Below are 24,404 nucleotides of genomic sequence, written 5' to 3' on the forward strand. Positions count from 1 at the left end.
GTCCTGGTTCCAGAACTTACTGAGAAGAACTACATTTCAGGAAACACAATGTGAGAGGAGAGAGACCTAACTGTGTTCAGTGCAGCCAGGTACCCAGAATGAAGACGTAAGATTATTATTTCTTTTTTTAGCAGGACCCATTAGGAGACCAGCTTGACTCACGGGGCCTTCTAGTCTGCAGCAATCCTAGGAATCATCTGCACTTCCATTTGTGCTATGCTTTCAAGGCATAGGCCTGTGATTTCTAGGCCTGTGTTGGAGCAGGGGTTTTTTTGTCTGACCCCACTGTTTACCACTGAACTGGAGCAAACTGCATGGATTGCTGGATTTAGCAGTAAACAGTGGTGCCTCGCAAGACAAAATTAATCCGTTCCGCGAGTCTCTTCGTCTTGCGGTTTTTTCGTCTTGCGAAGCACGGCTATTAGCGGCTTAGCGGCTATTAACGGCTTAGCGGCTTTAAGAAAAAGGAAACAAACTCGCAAGAACTTGCAAGACGTTTCGTCTTGCAAAGCAAGCCCATAGGGAAATTCGTCTTGCGGAACGACTCAAAAAACGCAAAACCCTTTCGTCTAGCGAGTTTTTCGTCTTGCGAGGCATTCGTCTTGCGGGGCACCACTGAACTTGGTTTTCCTGGGGAAAGTGATGGGACAAACTAAAACCCCATTCAGACCCAGACCTAGAAATTACAAACCGGTGCCTAGATAACATGGCACAGACAAAAGGATGAGCACCTATTCTCTGAACCAACAGAACCCTCTTGTTGACTTTAGGTTTTATCTGAGAAAGAAAAAAAGCTAGAAACTCTTCCCACACCCCACCTTTGCAGCACACAAATGAGATTCCCAGGATTTTAATTTCCTGCTGATAAATTGCATGTAGCACACACAAGTCCTCTGTACAACCAGCTGGTTTTATTTAGTTCATATAGCAAGAAAACAGGTCAGGAAGAATCTGGAGGCTTCTGGGATGGTTCACAATCTCTGAAGTGCTGGGGGAAAGTGGGTGCTGCCGATGGGAGGACTGCACAGCCCTTCTGCGTCCTTGGAGTGGAGGCATTTCAGCGATGGCTGCACAAAGTGATTAGCCTGCAAGAAGATGGGACCCACCTGCCCAAGAAATGGATTCAGCCCTGGGGCACAGTGGGGAATTCTTGCCAGGAAAGGTATGGCAGAATGACATTGGCGAGAGCCAAAGGGGCAATGAGAGAAGGACTCCCTATTGCATCTTAGGGGGGACAGGACAGGATATCCCTACAGCGCCATTGCAGGGCTTAATTTGCTTTCCCCAGCCTTCTCTCCAGGACAATGGCCCTGGACCATACTTTGCAATGACAGAGAGTTTCTTTTTGGGGGGGAACTGTACAGGAGGCAGGGGGAGGCAGGAGCTCAGATCACATCAAGGCGTGCAAAAGACTGGTCCATGCCCAGGCTGTTCTCCACAAAGACCTCGTACTTCCCAGCATCCGCCGGCGACACCTTTTTGATGGTGAGAGTTGTTGAGTCACTGCCGATGTTATAGTATATGCTGCAGGGAAGGGAAAGGTGGAAATCTCAAGTCAGGGCCCTTGGAGACAGCTGGTGTTGGGACACAAAGCAGAAGCTGCTAAATTGACCCATGGCCCCCTGGCAGTCCATCAGTTCCATTGGGCGAGGCTGACAAACTGGGCTGCAGAACCAGCAAAAATACGGCCTTGCACTTGATTTATTTTATTTTATTTTTGACAATGGAGGTCAAGGCTGTTTTAACTTGGGCTGGACTTATCAAAAACAAGACTCTACCCCAAGGCCCATGATTTTCATATTATGGCACTGGAACAGTCTACTAATTCCGTCCCCATAACAAAATACTAATTAAAAGCACCTTTCTTGATGGCCTGACCTAAAGTCTGTTTTTAAAATGCAGTGCTGGCTTTAAGAATGGTACCAATGCTGCAGGGTGGGGGGGAAGTTGCTGAGGGGCTGCAAAACTGAAGAATTTCAGAATGACTGCAATTACAGATGCTGATCTTTCTCTCACTTCCTCCCCATTAACTACTAGGCAAGGAAGCCCCTGATCTTGATCCTTTTAGCTCTGCCAGGTCAGTTCCATCCTGGTCCAGTACAAATGAGAACATAGGAATCAACAGGACTTGTGTTAAATGAAGAAATCACACTTATCCTGACTCAACACACGTGTCCTTTGATTCTTACACATTAAGGTCCTCTGTAATAACCAGAAGAACTACGTGCTTCCTTCTTTCTTTCAAAAAGGAAAGCTTATGTTATCGCGTTCCCCATGCAAGAATTCAAGCTATTGCATCAGCCCTGTTGATTTGAACACGAACGAGTAGTTTTTATGGGATCAGGAAAGAAAGGGGTGGGGGACCTGGTTCTTGGGCTCCCCTTGCTGCCCACCTGCCCAAGCAGTGTTGGTGCTATGAAGCTTATTACACCAGTGGTGAATTTCACTCACCGATCGTCCTCTTCAATATCCTCGCCATCCTTGGCCCAGCCAACATCCGGTGCGGGCTCCCCACTGATGTGGGCTGTCAGGTTGACTGTGCTGCCTTTCTTGGCTTTTGTGCTGTCTGGGCCCTTCTGAATCTTGGCAGGCACTGCAGAGGGAGAGAGCAGGTGAGATCAGAGGAAGGGCCCTTCCTTAGCCATCTTTTGCCAAGGGGACGGGCGGCAGAATCCTCTGCTAGGTCATGAGGACCTAATGCTGGGGGTGCGAGTTTTGTTATGGTGCTGTGTCCTGTTCCAGGTGTTCTAGAATTTCTGTCCGATGGCCACGGAATATCTTCCAGTTATTTACTTGGCAAACCCTCTTGCACCATAGGTATACTTGGGGAAACGAGGTAAATAAATTCCTACAAAGGAGCTCTCCAGGTACCAGGTTCACTGTAGAACAGAAGTTGAGAGTCAGAACAATTTCTTGTTATGCAGGTTTTTGTATACTGTGCAGGGATGTAGACTCTGCAGTTTCCTCCTTCCAACCCATGCCTAGAGGCAGTAGGTGTTGTGAAAGGAGACTGTCCTCTTGGGCTGAACTCTCAGGGATTAGCCTCCTTTCCTGATGACTGACTAAACTATCCTGTGTTGCCATCAGAGGGTTCCCCCTGCCTTTCTTCTCTTCCTTCAGGTGTGGCATCATAGCTAGGTAGGGCCACGATGAGATCTAGAAGGGAGGAAGAAGGCTACGTCTTGGCAGAGGCATGGCTAAAGTTAGAAGGGGCTTGGCTTTCTCTACGCAAGACACAAGGCTATGAATAGAAATGGGCAGGGAATGGGGGGGGGCGATGACTTGAAGGAGCAGAGCAGAGAGTGCTATTACCTTCCCCTCCTGAGATGTGCCAAATTGAGATCTCCCCGTAATGAGGAACTTTGCAAGAAGGGCTTGGCTTCCCAGGGGATGTGCGTGGCTAAGTTTAGAAGGGGTGTGTGGCTATGTAAGGAAGGGAGGCAGGCCGTATTACCTTCCACGAGGAGACGTGCCGAGTCGAAGCACTCTCCGAAGGGGTTCTTCACGGAGATGGTGTACTTGCCCAGGTCAGGAAGGCCAGCGTCACGGACCACCAAGGCTACGATGTCTGGGTCCTCAAAGACATAGCGGTACTTGGGCCCGTCCTTGAGTTCCGCACCATCTTTGGACCAGCGGATGAAGGGGTCGGGGAAGGCACTGATGCGACATTCCAGCTTGGCTGCGCTCCCCTCGATCAGCATCACGTCCGTGAGGTTCTTCAGCACCCGTGGGGGGCCCTTCTCCTTCATTTCCTTGCGGGACCTGGTAGTGGAGAGGAGGGGGTTAAGCAGCAGGCCTTTAAGGCTCCCCTTGGAGCTCCTCTCCCCCATGAATGAGGTGGCAAAGTGCTCTGCCTCTAATGGTACCCAGGGACAAACCAGACAGAGATCAGAAGAACAGCAGGCTATAACAGCAGCCGCCGCCAGCTGTGACACAACTGGGCAGCCTGGAAGGAGCAGCCAAGCACCGACCAGCCTGCCAACCACTCAGAACCACATGTTATCAAGCTGCAGCTAATTAATCAACAATATTATGATGATAGTAAATGCTCTGTGGCTAAATGGGTAGAATCTGATTGACTGGGAAAATGGGACCTTCCAACAGAATTCTTCTTACTCAATCCCTCTTCTCCTCAGCTCCACAGAATTGATAAAAACAAGTAAAATTAGTGAGGAAAACATAGTCATTGGCTTATATTTTGATGTTGGAGTTACCTCCTTAAACTGAATAGCTGCTGCACCCTTTTTTGTGCCAATAGTTCCAAGGCAAATGAGAGTGGTGAGCAAGAGTGGGGGGAGATTTGGGAGCTTCCAAGGCTGTGGCTATTTTGCACACAAGAGTCAACTGCGTGCCAGAAAATTCAGATTGTGCAATTGATGTGGATTTAGCTCTCTGGTGCAACAAACCTGCTTCCAATAAAATAAAACCAGGTTATTATTATTATAGTTGGGGAAGGGACAAGAAAACGTACTAGAAATCATGGGATAACAATTCCTTGACATGTCATCATGTAACCTCCCGGCAAACAAATCAAAATGAATGCTAAATAAACAGCCAATGCCATATAAGCTGCTCACAAACTTTGTGCAACCAAATCCGAATGAATCCTCAATGAAGAGGTTGCTAGTAGTTCAGAAACTGGATTGAATGGAGGAGCTGAGGTGTGAACCTGATTTTCTTGCACAAAGATCACCTGGTGGTTAGACTATGGCTGTGTACTCATTACCATTTACTCTGGCTCCAGTGCGCTCCCACTGCTGGTGTTTGAAGCCCTCAGCACATGATGTTAGCCACAATTCATGTCTATCCTGTAGTTTCTGGAGAAATTCTGCTGTTGGATGCATCTTCCCTCAAACCATTTTCCATCCGATTTGCAAGCAGAAGCCAAGGTTAAGATGAGGTACCAACATGCAAGACACCCATTGGCACACACAGACCACTGCTTCATTGAATCAGAATTTGGTGCTGGAGGGTGGGTGTGTTGCAGACGCAGGAAAACCAAAGAGGTGATGCACATCAGGTGAAGGCATCCCTGCACACTCTCTGGTGTGTACAGCAGTGTGCAGGAGTGGCTTGAAACGCAGCAAGGGGAAATGACTTCACTTCATTTGAAGGTGCTAATGCTTATGCCTGATTTTCATTGAGGCGATTTGTTTGTGGCGGTAGCTCTATGGCAATGGGCATTCATCCTGATTTACTTTGGAGGAGTGTGTGCGTCTTTCTGTTAACGATACATTAAGCCCACACTTTACAGTGTACTTCCTAACCACAAAAGACAGTTATTTTAAAAAGTGGATATGTTGTGCTACAGCAACATAGCACTGCCATTGTGCAAACTTCTGTATGTGCCTCAATCCTTCCTGCAAGATGCTGACTGTCTTGAGGCCACCTGAGTCAGGGCTCATCTAGACTTCCTTTTGTGCTATGTTTCTAGTCACATGTATGTGTTTTAAACCTCCATATCTGAGCCCTGCCTTTTTTGCTGTGGTTCTTCCCCTGTGAAAACCTGCTCTTTAGCACTAAATTGGAGCAAACAGCAATCCACAGAAACTCTGAAGTGCTGTTTGTTCCAATTCAGCATTAAAGAGCAAGTTTTCCTGGGGAAAGTAGGGGGGGGGGACCCCACAACAACTCTCGCATGCGGCGTTTTAAAATGTGGACATGTGCCTAGAAAGGCGAGGGCAAAAGGTAAGTGTGGATGAGCCCTAAGTGTGCTGCCAGGAGTGCTACATTTTAAGTATTTTAGTTAAATGGAGCAAAGGAGAAACTATCCCAGTGAAGCAAGGCATCCGTCCACCTTCTTTCCATCCCCAAAGTTCCCCTTCCCCATGAAAGTTTTGGAATCTTTATGCAGCCAAACTTCCCAATTCCAGACAATGTTTTGGGCTGTAATAAGAATGAGAGAGGACAAACCTGCAGTTCTCACATGTGCTGGAGTTTTGTTTTTCCCCTCATTGCTACATGCCTAAAGCCAGTCCTCTGTTGCCTCTTCTCCCAGATCACCTGCTGCCTCCCCAAAGTCTCTGGCTGCTTCGCTCACCTCCTCCTTGGTTTTTGCCCTTCTCCCTCATCCATTTCATGACTGCCGTCTCTTGCACCCTCTTCCACTGCACAACTATATTCTGGAACCACCACAGCTTCTCAAAATACTGCTCAGGTTGCCCTTTGTCTTCATGAGCACACTCTTAAGCCTTATTTATTTGATTTATTACCCAGCGCCCAGGGATGAGCCACAGCAATTTAAAAACTCAATATTGAAAGCAGTTTAAAACAAATTAGAGTCACAAGAATAGGGTGGGTTGTCAGAAGCACAGAGAGACAGATATATAAATATTCAAAGGTCAAGGTAAAGAGATGTATTTTCAGAATGCGATGAAGGTGCTGGGCACACCTCTGCAGAGTGGGAACTCCAAAATTTAGGGATGCCCCACATGGAAAATGTCCTCTTCCAGGCCACCACCCCTTGAACTTCTGAGGACAGTGGAACAACCAAGGGAGCTCCCTCTGATGATTTTACCACCAAACAAGGTCAGGGCTCATTAACCCTTCCACTTGTGCTGTGCCAAGTTTTCCGCTTGCCTTGCTCCTTTTTGGTGGAAAAGCTGCTCTTAAGTGATATATTGGAACAAATGGCAATCTGGGGGGAACCCAGCAGCAGTGGGGGGGTGGTGAGCAGCAGAACAAGAGGAAGTGTGAATAGTGTATGCAGATGGGGTGGAGATGTTATGGGTCTGAGCCCCTCTGCACAGCCATACCACATACCACTGGAGACATAATCAGTCTTGAAGTTCAGTTCTACAAGCTCTCCTGCTCTCAACACAACTGGACACTACTACTACTGCTACTACTACTACTACTACTACTACTATAATAATAATACTTAGATTTTTTTACCCATCCTTTACCATAGGGTTTGTTGCAACAATATGAACATGCAAGATGAAAACAAGTTAAAACGATTTACCACCAGAAGAGCAGGGTGGACCCACTCTTGGGTGTCAAAAGCAGGGACAAAAGAGGTGCATTTTCAGCCCAGCCCTGATAACAGTCCCATCCTCCCACCTGCCACCCCCCTCACCTGTGCCCACGATAGGAAGCCTGGATGCGGATGGCAGCATTCTGCACCTGAGGGTCATTTATGTCCAGGGAAAATCCTGCAGGGGGAGGGGCTGCAGCACCTGCTGCTGGTTTCTTGGGTGCAGCTTTTGACATCTGTGGGGAGATGGAGGAGTAGCAGGTTCAATATTGGGGGCGGGGGAGAGAGGGAGAGAAACAGGCTCCTACATAGCACAGAGTCCAACCCTCTTCCTTCCTGCTTCCACCCAACGCCAGTACCACTCTAACATGAGGCGCACATCAACCATCTCAAGAGGACCCATGCTGTCTTGCTCCACGTATACAACTGCAAAGACACTTCAGTGAGTGTCATCTTCACTCTTCTGGAGCAAATCAGTCCAGACCCACTGAAGTGGGATGAGAGTAAAGTTGTGCTTTCGCCCACACCCTCATTATTATATCTCCAGTTTTAGACACACCCTGGTGAGGGTCATAGCATCACAGAACTGTAGAGTTGGAAGAGACCAGCCTCTCTGTAGAGTTGGAAGAGACCAGTCTCTCTGTAGAGTTGGAAGAGACAGTCATCTAGTCCAACCCCTGCAATGAAGGGATATTTGCCCAAGGTGGGGCTCAAACTCATGACCCTGAGATTAAGAGTCTCATGCTCTACCAACTGGGCCATGGAAGAGGTTGTCCAGTTGGCGAGCAGCTGAGCCGTTCTGTTTTGATCCATGACTTTTATGGATCAAAGTGCCTCAGATAAGGAGAGTTAAGAGGCAGCTCTCCCAATCCCCAAGGCATGTCCCAAGGTAGGGTGTTGTTGGAGCATGTGGTAGGGCTGGGACAGGGCATGAGTTCTCAGGGGCCCCCTGCTCTGCTGATGAGGTTGAGCTCTCTTACCGTAGACAGCACCAATGCAGCTCCGCTGTGTTGGAAAAGGCCACAGGCCCCTCATCCCACCCAAATTTATATCTCTGCAGGGGAGAAGCCAGGTCTGCCCATGCCCACAGATGCATTCCTGCCCTGACGTCTCCTTCTTTGGCTGGGGGGGGTGCGTCCCCCCTGCCCAGACGGGGATCCTGGGCGCTCCCTTATATAGCCTGTTGCCAGCTACCTGTGAGAATTGGGGCTGCACTGATTGCAGCCCGGTGCTGTGTAATCACATTGAACAGCCCAGAGGGACCCAGATGGAGCAGCTGCAACCATTCCTGCCCTCTGGCTGAGAGACAGAGTGGCAGGGCGAGGCTCCGCTGTCTGGGCTGTTCCCAACGCACACGCTGCCTTAGGAGGACTGGAAGGGATGAGAACAGTTTGGAGTAGCAAGCAACAGGATCAGAGGATATCCCAAGAGTTGGGAAGAGCTGGAGCTTTGCTTGGATGAGCGGATATTGTATTGTCAGGACAAGCTGCTTGAGTGGATCATCCACAGTCATCACAATGAACCCCTTTGGTATACGCGAAACACCCTCATCCAGGGAGGAACAATTCTATCCGTTTTAATTTCCCTCAGTTCCTCATTTCCACCATCTTAAATTCAGTTTGCCACATTTTCTGTATTAGTGCATGAATTTGCCCTCCCAAAAACTCCAATGGCATTTTAACGCCTGATTCATTTCCAATTTTGCTTAACGTACAATTTTTCACTATTGTGTTTTTATATGTCATTTTTCACTAATGTGTGCATTTTTCTTTACACTATCCCTGAGTATATGCATATACCGTATTTTCCGCCCTATAGGACGCACTTTTCCCCCTCCAAAAATGAAGGGGAAATGTGTGTGCGTCCTATGGGGCGAATGCAGGCTTTCCCTGAAGCCTGGAGAGTGAGGGGGGTCGGTGCGCACCGACCCCTCTCGCTCTCCAGGCTTCAGGAAGCTATCCGCTAGCCGTGGGAGACGCAGCTCTCCCATGGCTAGCGGAGAGCTTGCCGGCACCCAGAAGCTTGGGTCGCGCTGAGCTCAGCACGCCCCAAGCTTCGGGCTTCGCGCAGCCCTCTGCTAGCTCTACGTGGGATAGCAGCCTGTTCTGGGGGCTGGGGTCGGGGGAAGCTCGGGCTTCCCCCGCCCCAGCCCCGCACCTGGGGGGAAAATAATTTTTTTTCTTTATTTCCCCCCCAAAAAACTAGGTGCGTCCTATGGGGCGAAAAATACGGTAGTTTCTCCTAAACCGTGGCATTTTTGTACATCACTTTTGGGTGGAGAACCTCACCACAAAGTTCAGGGAAAGATGGCTGTGTTTTGTTTTGCACGTTGTTACAGGAAATGCAAATTAAATAGGTTTGTCTTAAAATGCAAACAGAAGCAAAATTCTCCCGCATCCCTATGACACCAGCCAGTAGTTCACCTAATGCTGCACACATCTCCAAATCATATAATGAGTGAAATTAAGCAGACTACATATGGATTCACACAGAAAAATAGGAGCGTCCATCAAAAGCAGTTATGTCCGTTGTTGGTGAACACACTCCCCAATATCTCCTGTGGAATTCTCCAGCAAAGTGTTTTACCTCAGGCATGACTATCACTTTTTGATGAAATGGACTATAGTCCATGAAAGCTTATGCCAAAATAAAGCTCTTAATCCTTAAAATGCCCCTGGATTCGCTTGCTTTTTGGTGAAACGGATGTACCTATACCTCTGATACGCAGTTGTCCTACATAGTATGGAAGATATTTAGCACTTTTTTAAAGAGAAGAAAAGGGGGTCTGTGAAAAGAGAATAATGGGGGGAAGTCACCTGCTTGATTTCTTCATTTCTGGTGGTAGTTACTGGCATAGGATCAAGGCCAAGGACAACTTGGAAGCCCTGGTTGTGCTGATGCAGTTATGTGACTGTACAGTACAGCAGGAGATGCCAGTGTGGTGCTTGCCAACGCAAAGGTGCCCAAAGAGGCCTTCCATGGCACTGCAGGATCCTCCTCCCCACTGAAGCTTTCCATTGTCTTGGTTGTGGTGTGTGTGCGTGTGGTGCCCAAGACACTTCCTTTTCTTCTTTTATATAAATATTTTTTTATTAAGTTTTACATAGTACATTTCAATTTAAACATATCATTCACCTTCTCCAGCTTGCAAATGTGTCCACAGGCCCCAGAATGCTGGCCAACTCTACTGTACAGAAATCTTTATGGATTTATTCAATCCACATTCCAAATAGGCCCATTTGACCATGAGGTCCTGAAGCAGTTTAACTGCACTGACATGCTCAGGAGTAGACAGAATGCTGATTAGCCTTGTTATCCATCTTCGTTTCATTTCTGAATGGAAAGGTAGGATATGCTATTAATTTAAATTAAAAGGTGGCACTGGCTATTATTTTTTCAACCAATAAAATAATAACGTCCCCAGGAATTGCTCCCCACTTGTTTCGCAGCAGGGACAATGATGTCACCTCCTGGGGCTCTAATCTATACCCAGGCTCTATTTGCCAATCCTTTGTGTGCCAAATAAATAAGCTTTTCCCATTCCAAGAGAAACCCACCAAATGAGCTGAGCAGAGAAAGAGGTGCGTCACACTGATTAGCATGCATGACTGAGGGTTAAAAAGCCATTTCGATTTTGGTGGGGAAATAGATGATTCCCTTTACTATGCTATCGAAAGGACACAAAATAGTGAGCTAGCTTTTGAGTCCACCAGAAGAACTCCTCTTCAAGCTAGACATTGAGCAAAAGTAGGTTTTTTTGTGGGGGGGATAGGAGGAGAAAAGGCAGACTTGGTATTGCAACCATTATCAGTTGGTAGAGCATGAGACTCTTAATCTCAGGGTCGTGTGTTGGAGCCCCACGTTGGGCAAAAGATTCCTGCATTGCAGGGGGTTGAACTAGATGACCCTTGTGGTCCCTTCCAAGTCTATGATTCTATGTCTGCTTTGGCCAATTATTCATTTTTGTTGTATAATCTTGAAGAGATGTGGCTATGGTGGTTATCATGAAGAGCTCCTGCAGAATTTATCACTACACCACGGAAAGTCCCAATGCTATTAAAACATTAGTTTATTAAAATTTTAGTTTATTAAAATACTAGTTTGACGTGCAAGACAGGAAATCTGTTTCCCTTGTTGTAGATATTGATCCTCCCTGTAGCTTCTTTTTAAAATGTTTAATTTCCTTGTTAACATGGGTTATATTATGTCCTGATTAGATCTGATCTTTAATTAAATCTTTTTTTAAAAAAAAACCAAACCCTGTTTATTTCAAGATTCTTAGAAAGGGTTCCATCATCATAGCATGTTTTCCACATTGCGTTTTTCTGAACACTGCTGCCTTGCTTTGGAGTTTAGGATTTATTTAACTTCTGCTATAGAGCTGCAGCAATAGCAGATCTCCTCTGTTGCCTGGTTTCAAGCCTGGGAAAGCTTCTTCCATACCACTTCTGTGCAGCTACTTCTGTTTATTTCAATTGTACAATTGGCTGCCAAAGATGGATGTGCTTTGAACCACAGCCCAGTTGTCCCTACAGCCCAGTTGTCCTGATAGGGGAAAGCAGGTTGAATGTGGATTATCCAGAGCAGGAGCACAGTTGTATAAACCCAAATATTCTGCTCAGTTATTATTACTATTATTATTGTTGTTGATGATGCCACATTTCTTATTTACGTAGCGCCATCAATAAGTGGGGTACAGAGTCCAGGTCAGGGCCCCAACTATGATCTGTGCATAACTCAAGCACCACTAGGAGTTGTTTCTTTTTGTTTTCCATTGTATTTCTTATCAGTAAAATGATAAAATGGAGGATGAGTAACCAGGGAAAGACCATCCATTGTCAAGAGGCATGGTCAGAGTTCAAGGACACATTCCAGCCAGACCAGAAAGATGAGGTGAGTGGCCTAAGGAGAGTGGCCTGAGGAGGGGCAGATAGGGAGACCTGAAGGATTGCATTCAACCCCCAGACATGAGGTTCTCTACAGCAGGCCAATGCCATAAAGTGATAGTCTTTAAGGTGCCACAAGACTGCAACAGACTCGCATGGCCACGTCTCTGGACTGCCGATTGGCTACAATATCTGACTGATTATGCATTTTCCTTCACGTTTAACCTGATAAAAGAATTTGGATTATGCTTTAGGACTTGTATTCTAGTCTCACAGCTTCTGCATAGCTTCTTTGGTACTCGCTAGTATGATGTCTGGTTTAAAAGAGAAACCTGAAGGACGTACAGTAGTAGCTCGAGTGTCTCTGGGGAGTTAGTGAGGTGTCAAGTGCACTACAGTTTCCAGAATGGCATCCATCCCGGAATGTGAGAGAATGTTCTAACAGCAGCAACCTGGGCTTGGGAGAAGTATCTCCAATTTCTTATCCCAGTAGTTTGGGGTTTCTCTCTCTCTCTCTCTCTCTCTCTCTCTCTCTCACACACACACACACACACACACGTTGTTGCGAGGAAACGAGCAAGCAGTTCTGACCTCAGTACTGCAACATAAATTACAACAGAACCCAGGAAGCTGCCTTATACAGAGTCAGACCACTGGTCAGCCTATGTAACTCAGGATTCTCTGTGTTGACCAGCAGCGGTTATGGCTTTCCAGGGTTTCAGGCAGGAGTCTTTTCCAGACCTACACCTCCCTGCTTCCCTAGCAATAAACAATAAATAAATGCAATAATGAATTAAATAACTTACAAATGTGCTGCCCTTTCAGCAAACTCTGAATCAGCTGCCTGGGAGGAAGTTTCGCTCGGCCTACTAGTACAGCCATCCCTGACTCTAGCACCGGTGAGTCACTCAGTGAAAACTGAAGGCGTCGATTCCCCCCCCCCCCCGCCCCTTTGCCAGGGAGGGGACTTTATCTATCTTTTAGGGCAGTGCCTATTCAGTCAGGAATCTTTCTATCCCCATCTGAGGTTTATGCTGAATTTCTAGCGGCAGTTTCAGGAAGAGTAGACGCTGCAGACAGATGTGTCAGGGATAGGTGGTGAAAATGGCGCCCCTCATATTGTTGTTGTTGGATGTGGGAGCTGGAGGCCAATTGGTCAGGAGTGATGGGAGTTATAGTCCGGCAATATCTGGGAGGGAGGGAGGGAGAGTGAGAGAGAGAGCCTTCTCCTTTTCTTTAGAAAAAGGAGTGGAGCTAATTAACTGGGTGAGGGTTGAGGTTTTTTATATATTTACACACACACTCCTTTCTCCAAAGAAAAGGAGAAGGGGCTCTTTATCTACTCCATAGCTGTCAACTTACAGATTTGAAAATAAGGGACCAGCAGCCTTGAAAATAAGGGACCAGCAGCCAAAATAAGGGACCTGCAGCCTCACCTGTTCCAGGCACTCCAGTCTTCCTGTCCTCCAGCAGTCTGGTCAAACTCATGCTGGTAGCTTCGAGAACACTGTCCAACCAACTTTGTAACCAGAGGTTCAACTGAATAGAATCTGAATCACATGCACCACAAGGCCTATGCAGCCTCAACTTAAGATGGCTCCCCGGCCTGACTTTGCACTGCAAAGTTTGCAGCAGCACGTGCAACAAAATGGCATCCAGCATTCAAAAAACCCCTCAGCTTACATTAACTAGCCACACACAAGGCATGCAAGCTCCACCCCCCAGTCGTTCTTAGACTTCTTATTGGGTGAGCAACACAGCCAAGCAACACAGGTGGAGCCTCCCTCCTCCCTGGCCGGCAGGGAGGGAGGGAGAGGAGCTGCTTCCTTTGAAATTTAAGGGACATCATTTAAGGGACATTTAAGGGACATCTATCAATAAGGGTCAGCAGCGGGACATGGCACTGGAATAAGGGACTGTCCCTTCAAATAAGGGACACTTGACAGCTATGATCTACTCCCACTCCCCTGTGAACAACTAAGAAGGAAGGCTTTGGGAAAGCCCCTTACAAAGCTGAGCACTGCTGAAGTGCTTCAGGAGAGAATTGTTAATGCTTCTCTTGCTGCCCATGCTGGGGAGGAGGGCATTAAGGTTAAGCAGCGCTTTGCTGATGCTTCAACGCGGATGATTGATATCCCTTCACTCCTTGTTTATTTTAAAATATGGCTTCTGGTAAGTACTAGATCAGATGCCAAGTGTGTGTTTTGTGTTGCAGGCTTGAAGCTTGTCTGCTCAGCGCCAGACATTAAAATATAAATTGTAACGTGGAACAAGGCATGTCTTAGGATGTGTACACACTCCCACAACCTTAGTGGCAGCAAGGTTGCCTCTCACTTTGATGTGACTGGCGGTGAGACTAGGTTGCCCAGGGGGTTGTAGAATGGATGTCCTTTAGGAAGGTGCCTCTCATATTTAGGTTGAGGTCACCTCCTTGGATTGCTTCCCCTTCAGAGGAGGAGAGGAATTTGTTTAGTGTTTTCTGTTTGAACTCCAGTTGTTTTGTGTTTGGGGCATATATGGAGCCAATTGTCAAGTTTAGTTTTGCCATCTAGTACCCCTTTAGCAAAAATGAATCTGCCTTTTTTGTCTTTTAGCACTGTTGTGACTTGGAAATTTAGGTCTCTACTAAGTATTATGGCTATTCTGTGGGCCTTTCCTGAGTGAGGTGCCACCCATGACTGAAGTGGGATTTGCTCAGGAGTTTGCTTCCTTTGGGTGGGGGTTGTGTATTTCCTGTAGGAAGGTATTGTGTGGTTTCATGGTGTTTACATACGAGGTGATGCATTTTCTTTTAACAGGGTTTCCAATCCCCTCACATTTAGTGTAATTGCTTTTAAGCTAGCCATTTGGTATATTTATTTTTTAGGATGATTCCCTGTCAACCCGTCTGGGTTGTCCTGTCTCTCACCTTATATTGTCCATCGAACCTAGTGTGTTGTGGTGACATATAGTGTGGTGGGTGGGGTTAGAGTTAGGGGTGGGCTGAAGACTGGTGGGTAGGTTATAGAAAGCAGCCTACATGCAGTTACAAAGGTGTTTGGGGTTGCTTGGACCATTTGGCTCCCAGCCAGTTGGTCCTGCGTCTCAGCTGGCATGGAGCTCCTTCTTTGAAAACAGGCCGTCTTCCCTTTCACTTGCAATAGGGGTGGGTCAGTGAGACGGTGTCAAGCGCCGTTGTGGCACTTGTTTTGGGCATAAGGTTTTTAAACAATGTTGTAAGTATTGTTAACATTATCGGTTTGTTGGGGTATTAGGATAGGGATGTGAATATTGGCATGCTTCTTAAAGAGTGCTACAGTGCTGTAACACTAATTTTAAAAATAAAAGGGGGAAAATATTTCTAGTCACCACCATTTTAGCAATGTGCTTTCCGCCCTAATTATACACTTCCAATCTTCACTTCTGGTTCAAAACAAACATGAAACACTTTCATAGCAATCATGGGCGATCACACTTTAATGAAGAAGTGCTTAGCGCTAAATAAATAACTGATTTTTATTTTATTTTTTTAAGAATCACTCAGGTTTCTTCTTCAAATGGCCACTTAGGTGAATTAGATCTTTCCTCCCCCTCTCCCACCCAGGAGCTCTGTCACACCCACTGGTGTGGATAGAACATAGCAGGATGAACATACAGAAAAGTGCAATATCCCTGATAGTGTGCAATTCCTCTTGTACCTTACAGTGGAAGAGCAATGATTTATTAGCGCTAGGAAGCCACCCATCTGGAAGCAGTCCTGGTTTGCTTTGCTTGCTCCATGCCACAGGGAAACGAGCATCTTCACAATCAAAACACACTGGGGCATGGGGTGAAAAGACTGAGATGGGGAACCATGGTCATGGATTCACACAGCCAAGGTGGGGGTGGTTAGGTAGGTCTGCTTCATTTGGTAGGTCTGCTTTCAACTCTGCGCCAATGGTACATTCTCTTCATTCCCTACCCATATGAAATCCAGGTTTGTCCCTCCTGGGTTGCCCTAAGGCGCAGCTGTGAAAACTTGTAGACTCTCAGTTTCAAAATGGCCTCCACCATTCTCAGTGGGGTATGTCAGGTCTGGTTTGCTATAGACACTACACAGGTCAAGAGCAGAGAAACAAACGGCCACTACCCCCATCCCAGGACTTAGAACCCACCCTGTTGTCCTCTTCAACCCACCCACCACCAGAGGCCATGTAAGGTCACGTGTGCCTGACTGCAAAAGGAGAAGGTGCCTATGTTTGGAGGACCTCTGCCTGTCTCTGTGCCATCGTGAGTGTTCTGTAGGTGCCAGAAGGGGCTATGGCAAAAGAGCACTGGAAGAGAGGAGGGTTCATGTAGGCAAATGTATGAGGGGGTGGTGTATCTGAAGCATGTCCTTGATTCAGAAAGGCATGCAGGGAGAGAAGGCATCTATCTTCTGCACTGGTTCTGAAGCTTAAGGTAGGACTGGGCTGCGTGTATCCGTGTCAGAAAAACACAAGGAAGGCAGCAGCAAAGAAGAGGCATTGTGGGATGGTAGGTATGTAAACAGGGAAAAACTGGTGGGTGCCTCACATGATTGGCTTCTTCTGGATACCCAAGCAGAGGTGAGTGGAGAGGAACCCCAGGGAAAGTACCATCAGCCCTTGACTCCAGCAGTCTTTGTTATTAGGTGCTGTCTTAAGTGTAGGGGTGCTGTGGATTTAATGTGCACCTTCCCTCCCAGCTCCTGCCTTGGGGGCCCGAAACATCCATTATACTCCCTATACTGCATACGTTGGCTGCACAGGTGGGGGGTTGGAGTTTTCCATTGCTGAAATGCCTTATCTGCAATACTTCCGGGTTGATCCTTCATTGTCATCTTCCCAGCTCAGCCTGGCATGTAAGGAAGAGATGCCCCATTGCTCAGTGGCTGCAGCCGGCATGTTTTGCATCTGCTGTTAAGTCAATGGGAGCGCTTGGTTGCACCTGACCTACGCAGGGTACAGACGCAGCCCTTGAGGCACAATACAGGAAGGGCCCTTGGCATCCCCACGGGGAGGAGGAGTTTATTTAGACAAGGAAACGTCAAGGCTTTTTCCTCCCCCCTTGACCTTGGCCTGGGAACAGCATGGCTTCATGGCCCACAGCGCTTCATACCTCCCTGAACCCAACCCCATGGCAGCGAATCTTGTCAATCTGCCATTTTCGGCCCCCAGGCTCCCTCTCTCTGGGCCAGGCTACCTCCAGGACTGGTAGGTAGAGCAAAGAACAGCGGCCAGTGCTGACGACTCTTCTTGATCCATGAGGTATATCAACAAGTCCCACCCTGGCTGGCTGGGTGGGTACTTGGCCCATCACGCCCCCTGCTGGAATGTTCTGTGGCTCCTCCGGCAGGGCAGGCGGCTAGGGCATGTGGCTGCTGGCGCCATGGTAGGAGCGCAGTAAGACCTTGTGCTTGGTGGCCACCTCGTTGCGCTGCCGCTGGTGCTCCACCAAGAACTCTTTCAGGCGGCTGGTGGTGAAGGTGAGGGTCTGCCGACGCAGCTTCATCAGGTAGGCGTCCTGGAGCCACGGGTTGGCAAAGCAGTCCTTGAGAGCTGGGCGGCTCCTGCAAGGCCAAGGGATATTAGGATGAGGCTGCCTTTCCCCTCCCCAGACCCAGAAGAACAAGGAGGAAGTAGGAACATGACTGGAGGAATGAGCTGTGGACAACATATAGGAAGCTGCCTTATCCCGAGCTGGGCCATTGCTTCATCTAGCTCAGGAGCAGCAGCCCTTCCCAGCCCTACCTGGACACTCAGATGACTGAACCTAGGAGTTTTTGCGGGCTAACCAGCCTCATATAGGCAATGTTCTTAAGTCTAATTAATGCCTTAAAAGGTTAAGATCATAGAGTAAGCTGTCCTGCCAGGCTTAGCTCACCTTGAGAGGAACTGGGCATTCAAGCCTTTGTTCTCCTTCGGTCCACCTGAGAAGAGGCTAACCTGGTTGCTCCAGCTTAGCTGAATGGCTCTCACAAGCCACTCTTGACTTCTACCTATACCAATAATTTAGGAACCATCACCACTGTAACTAAGCCAAGTTTTGCTGCCTGTGCAGTTTTCTAAAGCACATGAATCTTACTGTTGAAGAGTTTATATGTAAACCATTTTTAACATACCAAATGTGGTCTTTTTCTATGTTAGGGGAAGAGGGAAACTTTGGAACTCACTTTAAAGGATGCACATTTTAAAGGTCTAACAGCCTATCTTGGCACGCCTTAATTTGCTGCGTGTTTTGTGATTTTAAATCTCTGCTGGGGTTCTCTTACTTGCCTCAAACCTGGATCTTGACAACCAGGAATTCTCCCTTTTGTAGCTATATTTCCTTAAGCCAATGGTTTTTGCATGCAGAACATAATCACAAGCTCCATCACTGGGCAACAGTCCTTCCCCAAACATGGCCACACCCAGACTTTGTAGCAGAAAAGTTGGGGACTGAGGACATAGCTCAGGACTCTCATCTCCTAGAACAGCCCATTCTCACTCACCAGGAGTACCTGGGAGTACACCATGTTGAGCACAGTGGAATTTACTTCCAGGCACACATGCCTAGGGTTGCATGGTTTGGAATTACAGGTCCTAGTATTGTTAGTCCAGAGGGACTGCAACTCCCACCATCCCTGACCACTGGCCATTTAGGCTAGGGCTGATGGGAGTCAAAGGACATTTATAGGGCCAGATGTTCCCCATCCCTGGTACAAACACTTTAAACATGAAGGGTGATGGTGATCTCAGGGATGCTGGACTCAGACTGCATTCTGCTACTGCTGGAAAGATCTGCTCTGGAATTCTCAACCTCAGCAGCTCATTTAGCTCTCAGGACTTTATTACTGAACTCCAGACTAATCCAAGACTAAGCAGTACCTCCTTTTTTGACACAGGGGCTATGGCCATAGCACCATTCCCATGGCCCAAATGCCACCAGAGAGAGAAACCTCAATAATCTGAGTCTTGCCTTGAAGCTCCTCCAGATTCTAGATCTGTCTGTTCCACTGCTCTTTACGAAGGCAACTTTTCCTCACCACCCTTCCCATGGCGTTGCCTCCAAGGCCTTTCACTCCTTTCACTCACCATGGATGGGCAGAGAGAACCTTGCGGATGAAGAGTGCAGCACTCTGGGAGACGTTGGGGTACAACTTGAAGGCATCATAACGCCCTGCCAGGATCCTGCTCTCTACTTCCAAGGGATCCGTCTCAAAGAATGGGGAGCGTCCGCTGAGCCTGACAAGCAAAATAGAAGATAAAAGTGCAGGGCACACACATGCACAATATCACTCGTCCATCAAACCAGCACTCCCAGCTGCAAGGGAGGAACAGCACCTCCACGATACCGATCAGAGGTACCGATCTGAAGTTTTTATGGATAGGTTTTTATGGTGCATCAGAGATATATGACTGCAGGCAGGAGTCTAGGATAATCCTGTCCTTTAAGTGAATCTGGTCAGGTGAGTCAGAAAAGAAGGCTCTGGACATCCATTTCTAATTCCACCTCTTCTCCCCTGCTTGTCAGATTCCCACATTCGTCCTCTTCAGCCATACTTACATGATGTATATGAGGACTCCCAAGCCCCAGATGTCAGCTGCCGAACCAATGGGATCCCCCTTCACCATTTCTGGAGCTGCAAAGTAAACAGTGAAAGGTCATATCTTTCCCTGCATAGAAGCTGCACCACTTTACCCTGGCCTTTGACAGCTAAAGGTTTTTTTGTTTAACCTATACTGTGCTGCTTTTATTTGGAACTCTTTTACTCAGGGGTGGACAGTGGGGTGGGGGGAAGTGTATACCTGACCTCCTGATAGGTCAGTCACTACTGCTTATTTGGAGAGGTGAGCTGGCTGCAAATTTGGGAGTTGGTGTGTTTGCACCACGCCAGTGTCCCTCCCATCCCCCTTTTCTTTACTGGTAAACAGCAGTGGATCACATGCCAGAAAGTCAGGTAGGTGTCTCTGCCCCTCCATGCCACCTCACTGCTGGTTTTACTTGTGTTTTTTTAATAGTTGTATAAACTGCCTTACTTGCTTTTATAATTGTATGATTATATTTTTATAAGCTTTCCTGGGACCTTATGGTGAATGGTGGGCAATAAATCTTATACAAAAATAAATAAATAAATTGCCATAATGAGCCCAGAGGGGCTTCTGTTTGTTGTGCTAGTGAGACCCACTGGATTAAGCTGATTGATCCTCTGCCACTCTATGGTTAAGATGCAAGTGAATCATCTGTGGTCTAGCAAATCTGTCTCTCTCTGTCTCTCTCTCTCTCTCTCTCTCTCACACACACACACACACACACAAACAAACACAAACCTAACAGTAAAGTGTCTGGGGAAAGCTCAGTTGGCTACAGCATGGTGATGATAATGCCAAGGCTGCAGGTCGATTCCTGTATGGGACAGCTGCAGGGGGTTGGACCAGATGATACTTAGGGTCCCTTCCAACTCTATGATTTAAAGTTCTGTCCTCATCTCCTAGTGTGAGTCCTGCAAAAGAGTAGCTTACGAAACCAAGAACTTAACATTCTGGGGAGGGAGGAATCCCCCCATTTCTGCCATCTCCACTCTTTGATGCTAGTCCCTTTGTCAATTAAATGGTATGCAACTCCAACCCATTAGCCACATGTATAGCTCGGCCTATAGGTACCACGTATGTTCATTCCATGGCAAACTTACTCCACAAGCAGTTTGTTTTGCCCACAAAATCTCACGCACATCCTCCCCTACCCAATCTTCTGGTATGCCAATTCCATAAAGATACTCACCCATGTACTCCAGTGTGCCAACACGACGCCCCAGCTGGCGCAACACCAGTGGGTTGTAGGTCTGGGCACTGCCAAAGTCAATAATTTTTAATGTGTTTGTGGGGCTGACAATGATGTTATCAGGCTTCAGGTCAAGATGAATGATGCGCCGTCCATGCAGATATTCTAGTCCTTGGAGGATCTGTGTTACGTACCCCACCACATCATCCTCTGAGTAACGGAACCTGTAGAGTAAAGCATGTCATCGAAAGGATAGAGCGAAGGACACAAGAACCCTTCCCTTGCACTTGCACTTGTACTGGTACAATTAAACAACAATATGGTACCATTACTCCTAAATAAGCACACTGGTGAGTTTATGTTATACACAGTGCAAACCCATGATTATATTTTATTTTATTTTTTAAAAAAAACAGCTTATACATCTATTTTTGTTTCTGTTTTATACATTTGTTGAACTGATCTTTTCTTTAAAAACTTTTCCCTGTCTGTACAATCCCATTCAAAGCCCACCTATGATGTCTTTTGCTGACAGTGGTTGGAAGTTAAAATTTTAACCCCACCCCAACCTCATCCTTGTGTGTTGCTGTGTGACAACGGGGGACATTAAATGGTCAAGAGCTGATCAATATGTTAGTTTCTTATTTTCTTATTTTCATTTTTACTTTCAGTCACTTCACCACCACCCTGTTTCTGCTCTAGATTACTTTGCAATTTACTTTGTTCCTGCTGCTTAGGCTTTGCACGTGCAATCAAAATAGCACTGCCCCCACACAGGAGGGAGGACAGGGACAGGACAGGAACGCCCCAAAGGACATCCCAGTGAGGATTAAGCAGACTTAGCAGCCATGGAATTTTGACCGATGGCTGGAGGAACATCAGAGAAATGGGTGGAATGGAAAATGGAACAAAGGCACGAGGGGCTGACTGAACAGAAGCACTCCACACTGCAACATGTTGCTGTAGATTCCACTTTTCGTGACTAAATACCACCACCATATTCCTTTTCTTATAATGCTAGAGCTCGTCAACATCTGCTGAAGCTGAATGTTGGAACATTCAGGACAGACAAAACCAAGTACTTCTTCACGCAGCACCAGCCAAGCTATGGTGCTTGCTCTCACAGGAGGCAGTGAAGGCCACCAAGTTGGATGGCTTGAAAAGAGGATGAGACAAATTCATGGAGGAGGAGAGGGCTATCAGGTTGCTGGAACCACAGCAGGGTTTGAAGAATCACATGGAGTCTGAAACATAGGGGCGAGGCAGCCCCTCAACCCTTTAGGGAAATAGGCAGCAGTTACCTCTAGTTGTCTTGTGTCCACTTGGGGTTTTCTGTCCTGTGTTTTATCCATTTGTTGGGTTTGGGTGTTTTACCCCCAGCCCACCCAATGCTCCAACTGATTGTGATCTTTCTGATTTGAATCATAGCCTAAACATTTTGCAATTCCTTCCCCCACCCACTCTGGTTCTGTATCATCAGCAAAATCTAATGTTTTACTGAAGTCATTAGTCATAATATTGAACAGTGCTAGATCCAGGACAGAGACATAGACATTTTGGCTGCCAAATGCATTAAAATTAAAATAAGAGGCTCTGGAAACCTGTGCTCTATACAGACTCTTCTGAAAAAAGAAATTCCACTTAAAAGTGTTGCAAGGAGTATCAGTTGCACAACAGAAAGCCACTTATGATCCGATGACACAATAATAATAATAATAATAATAATAATAATAATAATAATTTGTTATTATCATTATTATCATGATATACTACTAATTAGTATACTACTATTTATACATGTGGGACGTGACAAAATACAGTATCTCCTGTCAGGATACTGCATTCCATTTCTACCCATCGGTCTGCATTCTATGCCCACTGAGCACGTTCAGTTCTTATTGGGCTGTTTAGGTCTCCCCACCCCCACAAATGTTTTGTACTTTTGCAAACCTTGGGGCTTCCCTGAGCCTTTTGTTCACGGGTGGCATTGTTTTGGCTACATGAGGACTGGCACTCAGAGATCTGAGGTTGCTGCCAGTATATGATCATGATGGGAGTGCCATCAATTGACATGATGCTTTGTAGCAGGGGTGGGGAATCAGTGGCCCTCTAGATGTTTTTGGGATTCCCAACTCTCACCAACTCAGCCATTGGCTGTGCTGATGAGAGGCAGAATTCAACAGCATCTGGAGGACAATGAATCCCTCACCCCTTTTCTTATGCAAAGCAACAACAAAAAAGGTCTTTGCCTCAAGGAACATATACTATGCATTTCAGCCACAAGAGGAATAGGAGAGGCAAGGGTTAACAACTAATGACTGTAAACCCATCAAGTTGCACATTCACAGGAATCCGCTCATGTCAATCTCATAACATCAAAGCGCAGGAAAGGTTTATATCCGTTTATCTTTTACATATTCACAGAAGTAAGATTGCAGGAAAAAAATTCCTCTGTATAATGTGGTCCTCAGTCACTAACTACTCTTCATTCAAGCCAGGCCCTTCCTTGAACCATCTAGATGTATTTTACTAAAGGTGTCCTACAGTGTCTTAAAGCATAGCATAATTTACTTGTCTCTTGCTGTTCCACATTATAAAGCAGAAGATGACAAGGAATAGGTTCAAATGTTTGGGTCGAGTGGAGGTATCTGGACTGTGTTACTTTTATTTCCCTTCAGCTCTACTATTCTGACTCAGTGGCACAGTTTGCCCTCTTCAATTGCCAAGTTATCACCTCTGCCATGGATTTTCTGGTCAACTAAAACTGATTCAGGCCCACAAACTGATTCATGCCCCCACTGCATGTGACTAGACCAACACTTCTGTCTCGTCCTGGTTTTTATGTTTGCAACTCTCTGTTACCTTGCTAGTTAGCCAAACCCCTCTGTGGACCCTCAGACACAGAGCTTCTCCTCTTAACATCCTGGAGTCCCACCCCTAACCCCCTCCTGCCTCCCAACCTACCCCCCAACAAACCTGTCAACAAAGTGGTAGAGGATCTCCTTCCCGGGGCAGTGTTCAGCTATCAGCACCAGATAGCGGGGGGTGATGTATGCTTCGTGCAGAGTCATGATGCGATCGTGGTGTAGGCCCTTTAGGATCTCGTATTCCTGCAGGACGCTCTGCTTGCCTTCTGTTTCATAGGGCACAATCTTGGCCATGAATCGCTTGCCTGTGGCATTCTCTTTACATTCCCGAATCACTCCAAACCGGCCCCTGCACATATATACATGGAGCATGCCAAGTGCATGTCTGGACGCTTGCTAGGCCTGCCTAACAAAAGCTAAGGCACAGTGTACATAGCTTCTGTTACACAGCACTGCACATGTAACCACAGAGTTCAATGGATATGACAACAGTTTTCACATGGTTAAATTACCCAGGATTGGCTAAGACAGAGTGGGCCAAGATTGGCCTGTGGGCTGGAGGTTCCCCATCTGCTTTACAGAGTGAGACTATAAGACTGTGATAGTACAGTTTTGGACAGTACCACTCCAGATCACAGCCGCGAAGGTGTCACATTTTTGAATGCTCCATCTTGTAACAAGTTCATTGCATGTAGTAAGCAAGCACATTAAGAAGAGAGTTTATAACTAAATGTTTCTGACAAGCTAGTTTAGTACATATAAGGTTTTTTAAAAGCATTGGAGGGAACATTCAAAGATATGTGTTGCCCAGCCACAGCAGTATGAAGTAGTGCTATCCAGAATTCTACCACTTTGGTCTACTACTTTAAACCGCATAATGCGTAGAAAGAGCTCTTGAATTTGTTTGACAAGTTTAATCTCCGTCGGCTTAGTTGA

General features: G+C 46.7%; 2 protein-coding genes across 9 annotated transcripts in view; both read right to left on the bottom strand.

The window, feature by feature from the left end:
- Window positions 1–891: 891 nt before the first annotated feature.
- Window positions 892–13,395, bottom strand: SPEGNB (SPEG neighbor). 3 transcript variants are annotated; one of them, XM_080980824.1, is made up of 5 exons: window positions 13,299–13,395; window positions 7,079–7,212; window positions 3,455–3,762; window positions 2,452–2,593; window positions 892–1,524 (listed from the first exon to the last, which is right to left on the bottom strand). In XM_080980824.1, the coding sequence occupies exons 2-5, from the start codon at window positions 7,210–7,212 to the stop codon at window positions 1,386–1,388; spliced, it is 723 nt and encodes a 240-aa protein (XP_080836950.1). In that variant the 5' UTR covers window positions 13,299–13,395; the 3' UTR covers window positions 892–1,385. The 3 variants fall into 3 exon arrangements, with proteins under 3 accessions (XP_080836950.1, XP_080836949.1, XP_080836948.1); XM_080980823.1 differs by lacking the exon at window positions 13,299–13,395 and adding an exon at window positions 12,669–12,965; XM_080980822.1 differs by lacking the exon at window positions 13,299–13,395 and adding an exon at window positions 7,957–8,067.
- Window positions 13,396–15,339: 1,944 nt separating this feature from the next.
- Window positions 15,340–24,404, bottom strand: part of SPEG (striated muscle enriched protein kinase) — a 104,504-nt gene continuing 95,439 nt past the window's right edge. For all 6 annotated transcript variants that reach the window (XM_080980748.1, XM_080980749.1, XM_080980753.1 and 3 more), the window contains 5 exons: window positions 23,578–23,817; window positions 20,602–20,825; window positions 19,387–19,462; window positions 18,915–19,064; window positions 15,340–17,410 (listed from right to left, as the gene is read on the bottom strand). In XM_080980748.1, the coding sequence (XP_080836874.1) occupies window positions 17,206–17,410; window positions 18,915–19,064; window positions 19,387–19,462; window positions 20,602–20,825; window positions 23,578–23,817 (895 nt within the window). In that variant the 3' untranslated portion in view covers window positions 15,340–17,205. The remainder of the gene's footprint in view (window positions 17,411–18,914; window positions 19,065–19,386; window positions 19,463–20,601; window positions 20,826–23,577; window positions 23,818–24,404) is intronic.

The sequence above is a fragment of the Podarcis pityusensis genome (assembly GCF_964106645.2).
Source record: "Podarcis pityusensis genome assembly, chromosome: 1".
In the NCBI taxonomy this organism is placed as follows: domain Eukaryota; kingdom Metazoa; phylum Chordata; class Lepidosauria; order Squamata; family Lacertidae; genus Podarcis; species Podarcis pityusensis.

Bases quoted from the DNA above. Each gene is read 5' to 3' on its own strand.
- SPEGNB (XM_080980824.1), bottom strand. From the start codon at position 7,212: ATGTCAAAAGCTGCACCCAAGAAACCAGCAGCAGGTGCTGCAGCCCCT. The intron at 2,594-3,454 runs GTAATACGGCCT...CTCCCTCTGCAG, and splicing joins GGCACGTCTCCTCGTGGAAG to TGCCTGCCAAGATTCAGAAG. The intron at 1,525-2,451 runs GTGAGTGAAATT...CCTTCCCTGCAG, and splicing joins GATATTGAAGAGGACGATCG to CATATACTATAACATCGGCA.